Source organism: Chiloscyllium punctatum, chromosome 7, assembly GCF_047496795.1.
Source record: "Chiloscyllium punctatum isolate Juve2018m chromosome 7, sChiPun1.3, whole genome shotgun sequence".
Classification (NCBI taxonomy): Eukaryota; Metazoa; Chordata; class Chondrichthyes; order Orectolobiformes; family Hemiscylliidae; genus Chiloscyllium; species Chiloscyllium punctatum.
The window spans coordinates 73501117-73517067 of NC_092745.1; the positions used below are offsets into that span (position 1 = coordinate 73501117).

At 39.9% G+C, this 15951-nt stretch overlaps 1 protein-coding gene across 4 annotated transcripts in view; it reads left to right on the top strand.

Annotated features, from left to right (window-relative positions):
* The window catches only part of atg4c (autophagy related 4C, cysteine peptidase), a 58285-nt gene extending 42715 nt beyond the window's left edge, over positions 1-15570 (top strand). The window contains exons 11-14 of one of the 4 annotated variants that reach the window (XR_011961123.1): positions 7285-7477; positions 10774-10881; positions 11593-11749; positions 14035-15570. Coding sequence is in view for 2 of the 4 variants with exons in the window: in XM_072574035.1 (XP_072430136.1) it covers positions 7285-7464 (180 nt within the window). In the remaining 2 variants the exon portion in view is untranslated. Of the gene's footprint in view, positions 1-7284; positions 7639-10773; positions 10882-11592; positions 11750-14034 lie in introns of those variants that run through there. The other 3 variants (XR_011961124.1, XM_072574035.1, XM_072574036.1) reach the window with 3 other exon arrangements.
* The last annotated feature ends 381 nt before the right edge of the window (positions 15571-15951 follow it).

Sequence of the window (15951 nt, forward strand, 5' to 3'; positions counted from 1 at the left end):
TTCAGTGCTGCAGTCAGATGTTAGTCTCTCGCCCTCCTCGGAAAGGAAGGTATTCTTGCATGTGTGTTGGGGATCTGGGCACTGTGCAGTGCTGATGTTGTTAGCGCACATTCAGCTGCTCTGAGGAGGTCCAGCTGCAACGAGAGAGGTTCCAAACATCCAACACCATTGAGCCCCTCCTGGGAGGAGAGGGGAGGTGGGTGGAGCCAGTGTGAGATTTTCTATTTCCCATTGCCATTCATCCCCTTCCCGTGGAGTCTGCCAGATTTTGTAATTATTTCTGTGTCGTCTCTGATATGAAAGTTTATACCAGCAAGGTATCTGTTCCTCCTGACAACAAATCTCAAGACTGATGTGGCTTTGTTTAGATTCTGTGGGGCTTCGATATTATGTGCAGTTCTGGTCACTGCATTATAAGAAGGATATGGAGGCTTTGGAAAGGATGTTGTCTAGGTACAGAGGGAAACTCTAATAAGGAAAGGCTGAGGGACTTGTGGCTGTTTTCATTAGAGAGAAAAAGACTTAGAGGTAACTTAATTGGGACGTATAAGGTAATCAGAGAGTTACATCAAGTAGACAGTGAGAACCTTTTTCCTCGGATGGTGATAGCCAGCACGAGGGGGCATAGCTTCAATTGAGGGGTGATAGATACAGGACAGATGTCAGAGCTAGTTTCTTTACTCAGAGTAATAAGGGCGTGGAACAACCTGCCAGCAACAGCAGTAGACTTGCCAACTTTATGGGTATTTAAATGGTCATTGGATAAACATGTGGATGTGAATGGAATAGTGTAGGTTAGATGGGCTTCAGATTGGTTTCACAGGATAGCACAGCATCAAGGACCGAAAGGCCTGTACTGCACTGATATGTTCTATGTTCTAAGTATATAAAAACTGTTGTTAAGCTTGAAGTAAAGAAATCTGCAGGTGGCTTAATGGAGGTGGTGGAAATGTCAGCAGATGATGTGGTTTATGCAAAGGTTAGTAGGGTGGAGAGTGAGGACCAGGGGCATCTGTCCTTGTTACGCTTGGAGGTGTGGTGCTTGAGGGCGGAGGTGCGGGATATGGATGAAATGCGTTGGAGGGCATCTTCAACCACGTGAGAAGGAAAATTGCGATCTCTAAAGAAGGAGGCCATCTGGTGTGTTCTGTGGTGGAACTGGTCCTCCTGGGAGCAGATACGGCGAATTGGGAATACGGGATGGCATTTTTGCAGGAGGTAGGGTGGGAAGAGGTGTAATCCAGTTAGCTGTTTTGTAAACAAAACGCCAGTGTCAAGTCAGTCGTCATTAATGGAGATGGAGAGGTCCAGAAAGGGGAGGGAGGTGTCAGAGATGGTCCACCTCCACCTCCAAACGGACCCCACCACCAGAGATATATTTCCCTCCCCACCCCTTTCCACTTTCTGCAAAGACCATTCCCTCCGTGACTACCTGGTCAGGTCCACGCCCTCCAACAAACCACCCTCCCATCCTGGCACACTCCTCTGCCACCGCAGGAATTGCAAAACCTACGCCCACACCTCCTCCCTCACCTCCATCCAAGGCCCCAAAGGAACCTTCCACATCCATCAAAGTTTCACCTGCACATCCACCAATGTCATTTATTCTATCCGTTGCTCCCGATGCGGTCTCCTCTACATTGGGGAGACTGGACACCTCCTCGCAGAGCGCTTCAGGGAACATCTCCAGGACATCCGCATCAATCAACTACACTGCCCTGTGACCCAACATTTCAACTCCCCATCCCACTCTGCCGAGGACATGCACCACCGGACACCTGGAGGAAGAACGCTTCAGCTTCTGCCTCGGAACACTTCAACCCCAGGGCATCAATGTGGACTTCACCAGTTTCTTCATTTCCCCCCCTCCCCCACCTTACCTCCGTTCCAACCTTCCAGCTCAGCACTGTCCTCATGACCTGTCCTACCTGCCAATCTCCCTTCCCATCTATCTGCTCCACCCTCCTCTCTGACCTATCACCTCCATCCCCACCCCCATTCACCTATTGTACTCTTTGCTACCTTCTCCCCAGCACCCCACCATTTATCTTTCCACCCTGGAGGCTTCCTGCCTCTATTCCTGATGAAGGGCTTTTGCCCGAAACGTCGATTTTCCTGCTCCTCGGATGCTGCCTGACCTGCTGTGCTTTTCCAGCACCACTCTGATCTAAACTCTGGGGAGGTCAGTTAGCTCAGTTGGCTGAATGACTAATTTGTGATGCAGACTGCTGCCAACAGTGTGGGTCAATTCCTGATTGGCTGGGTGAGAATAACATCTCCCTTCATCTAAGGAATGTCAACCGTCGTGGATAAATCACCACCTCTCTTCTCTCTTTCTATTGAGAGAGCAGCCTTATGGTCTGGTAGGACTGTGGTGACTTTACCTTTACCTTACAGTTGTTGGGCTTGTATCCATTAGCTTAATATTTCTCTCACAATTCTTAGGAATTATATAGCCACACTGAATCTAGTGTAGGACCTGTCTTTGAAGCTATAAAAAGGTTTGCTAAACTGTTGTGCTTGTAATGACTACATTTTTAATACATTTGTGCTTTGGTTATAGCGCATTTTAATTAATATTAACAAAATTCCAATACCAAGCCAACTCTGCACATCAGCCAAAATGTGGTCAATTGGACGGCTGTTGTTCATCCTTTGTTGGGTGTTGAGTGTAGGGAATCAGGCAGTTCATAGAAATGTACTTCTCAAGTCCATCTTGTTTATTTGTAGTTTAATACCAGCAGTGTACTGAAAAGACATTGACATGTTATCCTTTCAGTTGAAAGTTGGGGGCAAAAGGTGATGAGTTGAAATCCTCATGGTTGTATTTCAATTTCATAAGAATTCTTTGGAAAAGAGAACTGAGAAGTCAGAGAAATAGTTAGAGTCATAGAGATGTACAGCATGGAAACAGACCCTTCGGTCCAACCAGTCCACGCCGACCAGATATCCCAACCCAATCTAGTCCCACCTACCAGCACCCTGCCCATATCCCTCCAAACCCTTCCTATTCCTATACCCATCCAAATGCCTCTTAAATGTTGCAATTGTACCAGCCTCCACCATCTCCTCTGGCAGCTCATTCCATACATGTCCCACCGTCTGTGTGAAAACGTTGCCCCTTAGGTCTCTTTTATATCTTTCCCCTCTCACCCTAAATCTATGCCCTCTAGCTCTGGACTCTGCGATCCCAGGGAAAAGACTTTGTCTATTTATCCTATCCATGCCCCTCATAATTTTGTAAACCTCTATAAGGTCACTTCTCAGCCTCTGACGCTCCAGGGAAAACAGCCCCGAACAGGAAGGCAGATTACTACCTCAATGGTATCAAATTAGGTAAAGGGGCTGTTCAGAGAGATCTGGGTGTTCTTGTCCACCAGTCAATGAAGGCAAGCATGCAGGTACAGCAGGTCGTGAAGAAGGCTAATAGCATGCTGGCCTTCATAACAAGAGGGATTGAGTATAGAAGCAAAGAGGTGCTTCTGCAGCTGTACAGGGCCCTGGTGAGACCACACCTGGAGTACTGTGTACAGTTCTGGTCTCCAAATTTGAGGAAAGACATTCTGGCTATTGAGGGAGTGCAGCGTAGGTTCACGAGGTCAATTCCTGGAATGGCAGGATTGCCTTACACGGAAAGACTGAAGCGACTGGGCTTGTATACCCTTGAGTTTAGAAGACTGAGAGGGGATCTGATTGAAACGTATAGGCTTATGAAAGGATTGGACACTCTGGCAGGAGGGAACATATTTCCGTTGATGGGGGAGTGCCGAACCAGAGGACACAACTTAAAAATACGGGGTAGACCATTTAGGACAGAGATGAGGAGAAACTACTTCACCCAGAGAGTGGTGGCTGTGTGGAATGCTCTGCCCCAGAGGGCAGTGGAGGCCCAGTCTCTGGATTCTTTTAAGAAAGAATTGGATAGAGCTCTTAAAGATAGTGGAGTCAAGGGGTACGGAGATAAGGCTGGAACAGGATACTAATTAGGAATGATCAGCCATGATCATATTGAATGGCGGTGCAGGCTCGAAGGGCAGAATGGCCTACTCCTGCATCTATTGTCTATTGTCTATTGTCTATTGTCTGTTCAGCATCTCCCTATAGCTCAAATCCTCCAACCCTGGCAACATCCTTGTAAATCTTTTCTGAACCCTTTCAAGTTTCACAACATCTTTCCGATAGGAAAGAGACCAGAATTGCAGGCAATATTCCAACAGTGGCCTAACCAATGTCCTGTACAGCTGCAACATGACCTCCCAACTCCTGTACTCAATACTCTGACCAATAAAGAAAAGCATACCAAACGCCGCCTTCACTATCCTATCTACCTGCAACTCGACTTTCAAGGAGCTATGAACCTGTTCTCCAGGGTCTCTTTGTTCAGCAACACTCCCTAGGACCTTACCATTAAGTGTATAAGTTCTGCTAAGATTTGCTTTCTCAAAATGCAACACCTTGCATTTATCTGAATTAAACTCCATCTGCCACTTCTCAGCCCATTGGATCATCTGGTCCAGATCCTGTTGTAACCCTCTTTGCTGTCCACTACATCTCCAATTTTGGTGTCATCTGCAAACCTACTAACTGTACCTAACGCCCTGTTAGATTCCCACTATGCCCCGGCCTTTCCCTCTGTAGAAACTTGTATAATTGCTTCTTGAAGACATTAATATTATTCACTTCAAGAGATGCTTCTGATTTATTATACATAGGCAATAAAGTCTTATTGGTGAGAAAGTTCTGCCTCATTTCCCTTTTTCATAACTTGGATCCCTTGATATTTAAATCCTTAAGTTCAATGAGCAGTTTGACTGGGCAAACTTTGTCAATTTACGTCATAATATTAAACTTCAATCAACGCACTTCTTGAAGTATTATATTTTTGAATCCTACTGTTGTTGCTCTTCTCTCCAACTTATGCTTTTCTGAAGTGCAATATTCCAAAATCTATCTCTGTCAATGAAGAGTCTAATGTTGAAGTAACCATAAATATTAATGCGTTGATTTGGCCTTCCAGCATTTTTCATGTGGCTGTCCCATATTATCACCAGCAGGTGGCAATATTGGAAGTAAAATAAATTGAGATTTGGCAAATCACCTATATTAGCACTCTGACTTAAATGAAGCTTTTCACTGTGTGGTTCTGATTAATTTGCGACACAAATGAAATAATTTAAGTTAGTTTGAATGGGGAAAATGTGATTGTATTAATGAGTATGAAGATGTGCTTAACTGTACAGAAATTTAATTTATTCTCAAGTTCCTATTCTGGATACAAATTAGAATTGGCTATTTTAAATGTAAAAACTATTGATTTAACAGATACAGTAGTTCAACTGTGGTCAGAATATTAGCAAACTGTTGCTCAGGTGCTTTCTGCAAAGTATCTTATGTAATACTTGTGCTCTTTTGCCTTTACTCTAACTGGTCATGCTGTACAAATCAATCAATCTTATAACATGAAAAATTGAAATGCTGCCTTTACATTCTCCTTATATTTCAGTGAAGAGCCATGTTTGGCAGAATGTAAAATTGATGTTGAAGTTTATCTTGTTTAGTTTAGGGCTGGTGAGTTAAATTAAAATAACACCCAATCTCCCTTTCAAATCAGGGCACGAAGCCCTCCATAAAAAGCCAACTTGGTTCACTTATTCACTTCAGTTATTGACTAATCTTTAAATTTTCTTCTGGTTTTAAGATCCTTGAATCTCTCATGGCTTCCTTTTCTATCCTCTTGTAACTTGAGAGCATTACCTTTTAGCACCAGGTACAGCTTGTATTTGACAGAATTTGGGACTCCTTTTCATAATTTAACCCTAATTTGATTAATTATTACCATCCACAGTTATTTTACACAAGTTATCCTGCAGATTTGATGTTAGCACACTAATATTTCATAGCACAAAATGTCAAATAGGCATTGTACTATTGAAAATTTCACTAGAAAGTTAGTTTGCTAGGGAGAATACCTGAAAAAGGTGGCCTTACAATTCGTAAAGTACATCACATACTCAGACCAATGGTCTATTAATTGAAATCCAAAAAAACTCAGGTGGTCTTTCAATGTGTGACATCAAAGAGGAGCAGTGACTGCCATCATCTTTCTTCAATCACTTATTGTTTTATCAGAGGTCAGTCATCAACACTGTGCAACTGAATACATATATATGAAATGTATGAATGCCTTCTATCAATGCGCAGTGAGCAGATGTAACCCAACTGTCTGCCTGTGGGAATTTTAAACTGTAAACACTGACAAACTTAGTGGCTTTGTTTTAGTGATAATCTCTGGTATGCTAGACAGCCCAGGAGATTCCCAGGTTTAGCTACTGTTAAATTGACTAATTGGAGTATGGTCAGTGGTAAAGTGTTATGGTTAACTTTACACAGATAGGGAAATATTAGCCAAGTTTTCTGATCTAAATCATTAGCTCAGGGCTGCTATTCTAAATTACAATCTCTGAATTCTGAGAAGTCAATGTAAGATATATTGGAGCCAGAACTTTTAATGATGTTGGTTGTTGTGTATTAAGATCAAAAACAGCATGGATGATCATGAACCCTGAATAGTTTGTTGCTAGAAGTGGCCAATTAAAAGACTACTGCTGGGACTGCTCCCCAGAGCTGTTGACTCAAGAAACATTGATAGATTCATGTTGAAGGCCAAGTACATTTTCTAATTTAATATGCCAGGGCCAGGATGGTGAATCCCTCCCACCCCAAGTAATCTTAGTTTTAATACCTCTACCATGACTCACTTTTGAGGCAGGATCTCTGGTAGTATCAGCAAGCTGCAAAACCAAACCTGATCCCTTGTGCACCCACCTAGATTTTATCAGGAACCATAGTAATGCCCATTGCTGTCAGAGGGTGCTCCATTGTCCATTGCTTTTAAAGGTGGCTCTGCTCTTCCAATAGAACCTGTTAGGGGGCTGCCAGGATTCACTTAGCATTCTACCATGTACAGAGACGGTCATGACAACAGTTAAATACTTGCAGAGTCAAGTTAGTCCATTAATTGATCACAGGCCTCTGGTTAGTGGATGACCATGTCACTGGCATTCTTATAGTGTTTTCTCATGCCATTTTATCTCCCTGAGCCTGTCTTCATGGAGCTTTAAAAATCCTAAAGCCAGTTTTAATAGCGGTATCAGAATACGGCAGTTTTTGAGGTGGACAGAATGTCAAAGACACAAGTAAAAATAACTTACCCTTTGTAGAAATGAAATGTGCTTCAAAAACGTAAAAAACAAATTCTGAGAATTTTTTTTATTTGAACTTCAGGTTCTGAATTCACCATCTTCCAAGGAGAAGTATCCATTGTTTACTTTTTCAAGTGGACATGCTAGAGATTATGATATTGATAAACTTTGCATGCCGAAAACTGATACAGCTGCACAACTCTCAGAGGTTCCAAGGAGAAAATCAGAGAAATTGAGTAGTGAGGAATTTGTCTTGCTGTAACAGGAATTTCATGGTAAATATAGTGGGACTACCCTGTCAGTGCTGGCACCTGTGGGTGCCCATGAATACTGATGTACAGAAAAATCTGTAATTATACAACTAGATGCTGTTCAATTAAAACTATTTTGCAAAAGTACAAAGATATTTTACTGTATATAAGAAATGTAATCTTATCTAATATGTTAGTTTCTGAATATGTATAATGAAAATAAACTTTTTAAATTGATTATAAATAAAATTATGTAAATATTGAGTTTATTTTCCCATTTTAACAGTTTTTCTTAATTCAATTTTCTTCATATATTTTTATTTTCCCTGAGTCTCTAACCTACATCACAGCCACTGATCAGCAGAAAGAGTGACCAGAGATCATCTCAGTGGGACTGATAACTGAACCAGTAATTAAGCAATAGCCAAAACATTTCTCTGCCATTCTATGTCATCCTGGACATAGATTTCTTCACAGCCAACTCTGCTATTTCATTATGGCCTCTCTCTACCCAAGGTCTCAACTGCTGTAAAGTATGACCTCTGACCTCTTCCTCCCCTCCTTTAACATTTATGGGACCTCCCCTCCTATAATTCCGTTGCACTCACAATGGGGATAAAATATGTCTTAACTCCATTAGGAATTAAATTTAATCCAAAATGCACTTTTTTATTTTGCTCTCTGTTAGGTGCTACTTGCACTTAACTGAGCCTTGTTGACCTGTACTGGCTGCCTGTCCCAAATTTAAAATTATAGTTTTCATTTCTGCTTTTGGGTTGATGGCTTTTCTTATGGGTAAACTAAAAGACGCAGCACTTGGCATCTTTATTAATAAGTATAAGTATACTAAAAGTATTATGGACCTGGCCAGATCCTTCAAAATGTTTTAAGAAGGTAGCCCAGATCCTAATTTTTTTATTTTTGTTTAGGCAGTTGGAAAATGGATATTCCAGGGGTGATGCAGTTGGTCAACCCATTCAGCTTTAAACCAAACAGAATTTATTTAAATGTTACGGATGAAACATTTAACAAAAGAAAACAGAATTTAGAATAACAATTTTATATGATACGGCGAAAGTGAGGACTGCAGATACTGGAGATTAGAGTTGAGGGTGTGGTGCTGGAAAGCACAACCGATCAGGCTGCATCAGAAGAGCAGGAGAATCGACGTTTCATAACCCAACTGACGTGGTATCACAAGTTAACAAAGCTGTTCTAATTTTTGCAACGTCCCATAAGTACACACCTTGGCAAAAGGTAAATTCAAATACAGGTTCTTACAGGCAGCTGAGATTTCAGAGACAAAGTCCAGGCAAGACCTCTGTTGAAGCATGGAACCTCTTTTCACTTTAGCTGCTTCTCTAGATCCCCGGCATTTCCTGACTCCTGCAAAAACTAAACCAAGCTTTAACAAAAACCTGAACTGGGAGAACTAGCCACTCCTTTGCCATTGTTCAAAATAACCATTCCAGACAAATTGGCACATCTGCCTTTATGGCTTCTCTTCAGAAAAACAAGGATAACATCACCTAATTAAAGGGGCAGCATCGTCACAAAAGAGAGTGAAGGTAGTTGATCATAATTTCACTGAAATGTTAATCCATAGGCCCAAGATAATGCTCTGGATCAAGGAATCAAATCCCACCATTGGAAATGATTTTATATTAAAATAATAAATCTTAAATTGAAAGCTAGTTTCAGAAATCATAATTGATTATTGTCAAAAAACCCATCTGGTTCATTAACATCCTTTAGAAAAAGAAAGCTGCCATTGTACCCAATCTGGTCTACATGTGACTCCTGACCTACAGCAATTTAGTTGACTTAAGTTGTCAATGATGTGGCCTGAAACTCAGTTCACAGGCAATTAGGATGGGCAACAAATGTTGGCCTTGCTAGTGTCACCCATATTCCATGAATGAATAAAGGTAAAAATCAAAGTGTACAGAATTTATTTCTGGGAGTTATGGTTGATTTGAAAAATCAAGGATGTCCATCTTTCTTCTCACCTCTCAACTCCACCCCTCCCATGAGTGATGTGATTGTTTGCTGACAATTTTTGTACATAGCATTTTATGGCTTTTGATTGGTTTGCATTTAGTTAAAATCAGCATCAAATAGAAGCTGAACATGGGACCTAATTCTGAGAACTTCAGCCTATCCATTTTCAGGGAGGATATTACATTCTTGATGTGGAAATTATTTTAATAGATTTTCTAAGCACTAGAAAGGACATGTGAACCCGTCTGACCAATTGCAAAAGGACATTGATGGATTTACAGTTAATGATTATGGAAGATAATGTATGTGTCTGGTTATTTTTTTAAGGGGGAGGGTGGTAATTAATTTTGTGTCTATCTGGTCAGTGTTGGGAATAGAACAATTTCTAATTCAGGGACCCAGTGCCAACACCAAATGCTGTCAGGTAACTTGAAGCATGGTTTGGAGGTTTTCGCAACATGGCCTTACCAATGAGGTGTAGCATTGATTAGATGCAGGATAAAGTTTCCTCAATACTGTTCATTTAAAATATTCAGGTTAGTTTTCCATTGTATTTTCTTTACTGTTTATATTACAAAAAAAACACCAAGTGTTGGAACTGTTCAGCAGGTCAAACAATGTCGGTGGAGAGAAAGAACATCTTTTTACTCATAAGATGATACCCAACCTGCTGAATATTTCCACTATTTTCTGTTTTTATTTCAGGTTTCTAGAATATTTAGCATGTTGTTTTTGCCAAACTCTAGTTAGTATTAAGTGCCAGTGCAACAATGAGCTTCAATATCTTTCATGATCAATCTTCTAGTATGAGACAGAAGAGTGAAAACCCTAGAATATTTAACTCACCATGTATTGAGTGTCCATATGGTGGAGGGAGTTCATAATCTAATCCTGTCCACACCCAATGTCCATGTGGGCACACATTTCTCAAGAGACCCAGGATTGTATTCATCAGTGGGAACTGGCTGAATTTTTCCCTTTCAAGAGTGAGGATCCTGAGATTAATTACAGCTTTGCCACTAACTGATCCCAACTAACTCAACGCAGGCCCAGCATTGAACCTGGAACCTTCAAAATCAATGTAATTAAAAATCTCAGCAAACAAATGTAAGGGCAGATTTTAAGCAGATTTTAAAAACATGTTTAAAGCGAGCAGACACAGAATCTGAGAAATATGAAAATGCTGTCTATTTATGGGTTGTACACTGAGCACTTAAACCACAGGAAACAACCCACATGTAAGATCTGTTTTTATGACTGTTCAATTGGCAATGTAAGCAATGGTTTGTTGTCATGCTAAATACAAATTCTTGTTATAGGTTGGTGCCTGGCTTTACTTCATCTGTATTTGAGTCCATTGAATTGATGGTAAACAGGGGAACAGAAGGAGAATTCATTGAGAGTTTCTTGGTTACAGATTAAAAATGGTTGGTATGTTGCAATGAAAGAATAATTTTTAATTTAATTGTGTGACCATGAACATTTTGCAATCGGTCAGACGGGTTCACATGTCCTTTTTGAAAATGGCGTAGAGAGTTACATACATTATAAATTCAAAAACATGACCACATGTTCTGAGGATTTTTTTGTTGCAGTTTTTACATGAAAGGATGCTTGTACTGGGATCCTTTTCTCTGAGGGGATACACTGTTCAGTGTGTATTTACAGAGAGGTATGAATATTTGATTAAATGAGTCATGGTCTCTGGAGAAATTTAATAACTGTGGCATACACAGCACGTTCCTTTCACTGTTAACACAGCTGCCAATAATGTCAGTGACATTCAGACCTTCCAAATCTAATATATTCTGTGGAGTAAATTCCTGGTTACAAAGAGATCTATAAAGTGACACTATTCAGATATCAGTTTTGAACTATTATCAGACCAATTTACTGTGTCTAATTTGTAAAGATTTTTTTTCCTGTGGAAATGAGTAACCATGGGAAAGAGACAGAAGCTTACACACCAAGCACATGACATTTGGGGCCATATAACTTCAGTCATTTTGTTTAAAAGCAGCTAATGTTAGAAAAATAACATTAAAGTACAAATAATGCCATAGAAACTATTTTTAAGTTTGATGTTCATGGATAAGCAGGTTGCTTTTCATTTACTAAATCAATTTCTCCCTGTTCAGTTTCAGCCAAAGCTTCTTTGCCCAAAGTGACAATATCTCATGAATGAATCAAAATGATGACTGCTGGACAGCTATTACTTTATTGGAGAGGGATAATCACAGCCAAACCTGATCCTATCCTCAACTTGAATCTACACACAGCAGGAATCATTAGATGGTGAGGATTAAATTGGAATTTAAAGAGTACTCCGCCTTCTTAAATTTTATCCTGACATTATTAAGATTAGCTTTCTTCCCAGAGTGATGAAGTTTTAAAACTCCAAAAAAAAACAAGAAGCATAAAGTCAGAGTGTGTCAACAAAAATGGCTTATTACGAATGCTCTGTATGTTCCAATCAACACCACCTTCTGCTGCCAGCTATTTCAACTCCCCCTCCAATTTTCCTGGCAACATGTCTACCCTGGGCCGCCTCCACTGTCAAATTGAGGTCACACGCAAACTAGAGGAACAAGACCTTACCTTATAGCCCAATTACCTTATCATAAAGTTCACCAGCTTCAAAATCTCCCCACCCAAGTCCAGCCCTCACTCGCCTCCCTGCTTCATTGACATTACCTAAGCTGTCCATCTTTCTTCTCACCGATCAACTCCATCCTTCCCACTGACCAATCACAATAACCTACCTGCATGCACCTCTCACATATCACCTACCTTTCCCACATCCACCTATCACTATCCCACTTACATTTTCCCCCAGCCACCCTCCCTCTATTTATTTCTGAGCTCCCTTCCCCCTCAGTCCTGATGAAGGCTCCCGACCCAAAGCATTATCTTTCCTGCTCCTCTGAAGCTGTTTGTCCTGCTGTGCCTTTCAGCTCCATGTTTTATTGGTCCTGATTTGCTTCACAATGTAAAATATTCAATTATTTCCTATGCAAATCTGCAAACTGCAGAGAATGGTCAAGTTCTGGAAGTCATTTTGAATGTGCTTGGATGCCAAAAATACAATAACAACCTCTTTGATAACACTGTGTTGGATCAAGCTTGAGGACAGAGACATTTGAGGAGGAAGAACTGAGAACAGCTGGGATGTTGCATTAAAGTATATTCAGGTTACTTGCCTGTAGTGTCTGGCAGCAGATCATCAGAGATGTGATTAAAAGGCAACATCAGTAAATCTACGATTCAAATAATGACATCACCAATGAGGAAGTGATGGGATATGATGGCCAAGGAATTAGCAGCACTGAAGAATTTTGACAATGGAATTCAGTTGATCCAGTTATATTTAACAGCAGCAAGAATCACCCAGGAGAGAGAAATCTGCAGAAATGTTCATCTCTATTGAACAGGATATTGAGGCAATTTGTAAAAACTTGACTGTCATACTCGTTAGGATCAGGAAGCACGAAAAGATTGGATACAAATGCATGATCTATATAATTTAGCATTGTTTGGGACAGTGCTTTAAATAAATGAGATGGCTACTTCATCACATGCTTTGCAGAAATTTAACGTGCGAAGGAAAATAATTTACGTGTGTTTCAATCGATGCATGTTTATTAGATTCCCTTCTAAATGCACTGACTATCATTGTTGTCAACCTTTGTGGATGGAATAGTTTAAAAAAACTTTCTACTTTGGAAATATTCCTTTCAAGTTAACAAGATTAGCAAGGCAATCATAAGGATTAGGGTAGTGTTTCCTAAACTTTATCCTGGTGACTGCCCCCGCCCCCCCCCCCCCAAAAAAATTACTGCCTCAGATTTTGTGATACCAGAATGAAACTTTGGGATATACAGATTTTTGAGTCATATGATGAGGTGTGCTTTGGTTCTTGAATAGGGGGTTGGTGGAAGACAGAAACAGAAGTTGAACATGGGAAAAGTTGATGAAAATGTCGGGTTTCTCCAAACATGTAACGTACTTATACACAAGCTTTATTTTGCAGTGTCAATCAAGTCTCCAAGATCAGTGCCTAAGGCCATGTCCACTAACAAAAAAGACAGTAACTAGTTAAGAGGTGGCCACATCTGCTAGAAATCAGTATGAGCTCCACAGTAACCAATGCTGTCTCGGAAGCCGCATACTCAAAATCTCATCTCATTATCTTACTATGGTTTGCACAGTTTAAATTCTTGCACCACGATAATTCTTTTACATATGGTGATTGCAAGAACGTGTTAACTCATTCCAATCTTATTTCCAAATATAAAGTAAATGTCTAGTGTACAGACTTGTAGATGTTTAAAATATGAGATTAACTCTTTTTTTTGAACAAGTACGTTGACTGTATATGCTTTTTGTCCATGGGCAGAAAGCAAGGCAGCATAGCAAGAAACAGAAATCTTCAGCAGTAGCATGGGCTGCCCTAAGCAAATATTCCAAACTTGTGGTAGTTTCCATTTTAGCAGTCCAAACTTTAATCTTGAACAGTGGGCCAATTTTATACACAATCTGTAGCTAGCAACTGATGCATTCTATTTCACTGTTTTTTCCAGTGCTATCTTTGAACACGGGCAGTGGGAGTCCAGATAAGAAAGCCTTGAAGTTGCAGTTGATGGGAGTTCCATCTTCAGATATACATCAAGCCATTTCGGAAGTTTGCTTAATCCAATAAAATATAGAACTACTAACAGAGTTCTGGAAATGCTTGGCAGGGCATTAAATATCGAAAAGAAAGTGTCTTAAGTGGAACCCAAATCACAATTGCTCTGGAACTGTATTTGTTTCAGGTAGTAGAGGATCTGTGGAATTCTTTACTGCAGAGAGATATCAAGCCAGTGTCACTAAGTATATTCACAGCCGAGTTGATTAGATGTTTGATCAGTAAATGACTCAAGGGTTCTCAGGAAAAAAACAGGAAAGTGGAGTTGAGGATTATCAAATCAGCCATGTCACACTCAATGGGGCAAATAGCCTCTGCTGCTCCTCTGTCCTACGGTCTTATATTTGCCAGAAGGAAGAAAGGTGGAATAAGGAAGGTGAATGTACAAAAGCACTGATCCTCCGATAGCCAAGGATCATGTTTACTGACAGCTGTTGAGAAGAATGGTTCAGCCTTCATTGGTCTCCCCATTATGGAGGTAACCATACTGTGTGTAGTGGATACATTGTATGAGCTTGATGTCACATATTTAAAAGGTGTTGGGAACTTGAGTTACAGTCGTGGGTAGAACTGGCAGGGCAGGTAATCCAACTGGTTTCATTGCACAAGACTGTGTTAGGAGCCTTTTGTTTTCATTAGAAATTCATTTCTTTTTTAAAACAGAATCTACTTTGAATTTCATGATTTACATTTGGTTTGATCAGAAGGGAATACATTTAAGTAGCATCAAAATAGTGCGCTGAAAAATTGAAATTAAAACAGAAAATAATGGAAAATCATAATTAATATTTTGAGCAAACTTATTAGAAATGTTATTTCATGATATGCAAAAACATTCACATCTAATGCTTTTATTGCCCACCAACACTTTTTGCATAACAGTTTCAGTTATGCCATAGAAAAACAGTGGGGAAAAGAATATTTTGCCTTTGTCCACTTTTGACATGCAAGCAATTAAATAGTTTGTTACAGGGTTGCAATAAACATTGTGCTAACTCAACAGCAGTCAGCTGTAATTGTGATCATGAATCACATCAATTGATAATCACAGTGAGCAAAGCGTCAGCAACTTAATGTTTTAATCTAATCTTTTGTCAAGCATGAACTGTTTACATTTAAAACAAAAAGGTAATGCTTCATGGGCAGCTATCTGAACATTACCAATTACATATTTATAACATGTTCAAACACTTGTTTTTCAAAATATCATTTTAATTTTTAGTGAGTTGAGGATAAAATACTATTATCATGATAGATGTATCCGATTGCAATTTATAACATGTTAAAGAATGTGTTTCTGTAAGAACAACTATTTAGCAATGCTTTTTGAATTAGGAGGTTGAGACTAGAGGTTGATGGTGCTGATTGGATGGGGGAATGCTGAATTATGTTAAATACATTTAAATGTTAATGCTATTTTTAAAATAAAAACAACTATTTAAACTACAAAAAAATGAGTGGTGTTGTTCTTGTAGAGTAATGTAATCACTAAATATACAGAGTACTGTATTAAGGTGAGGTATTTCGTACCTACTATCTACATCCACCTATCACCATTGCACCTACCTTATCTCCAGCCCCACCCCCCCAACCCCCATTTATTTCTGAACTCTCTTCCCCCTCTGCAGTCCTGATGAAGGGTCCTGACTGAAACGTTGACTTTCCTGCTCCTCCAATGTTGTCTGGTCTGCTGTGCTTTTCCAGCTGAACATTTTATTGACTCTAACTTCCAGCATCTGCAATCCTTACTATCTCGGAGACATTTAGTGTAATTTGTTTACCAGATACCATTTCTGACTTGAAGGCATTA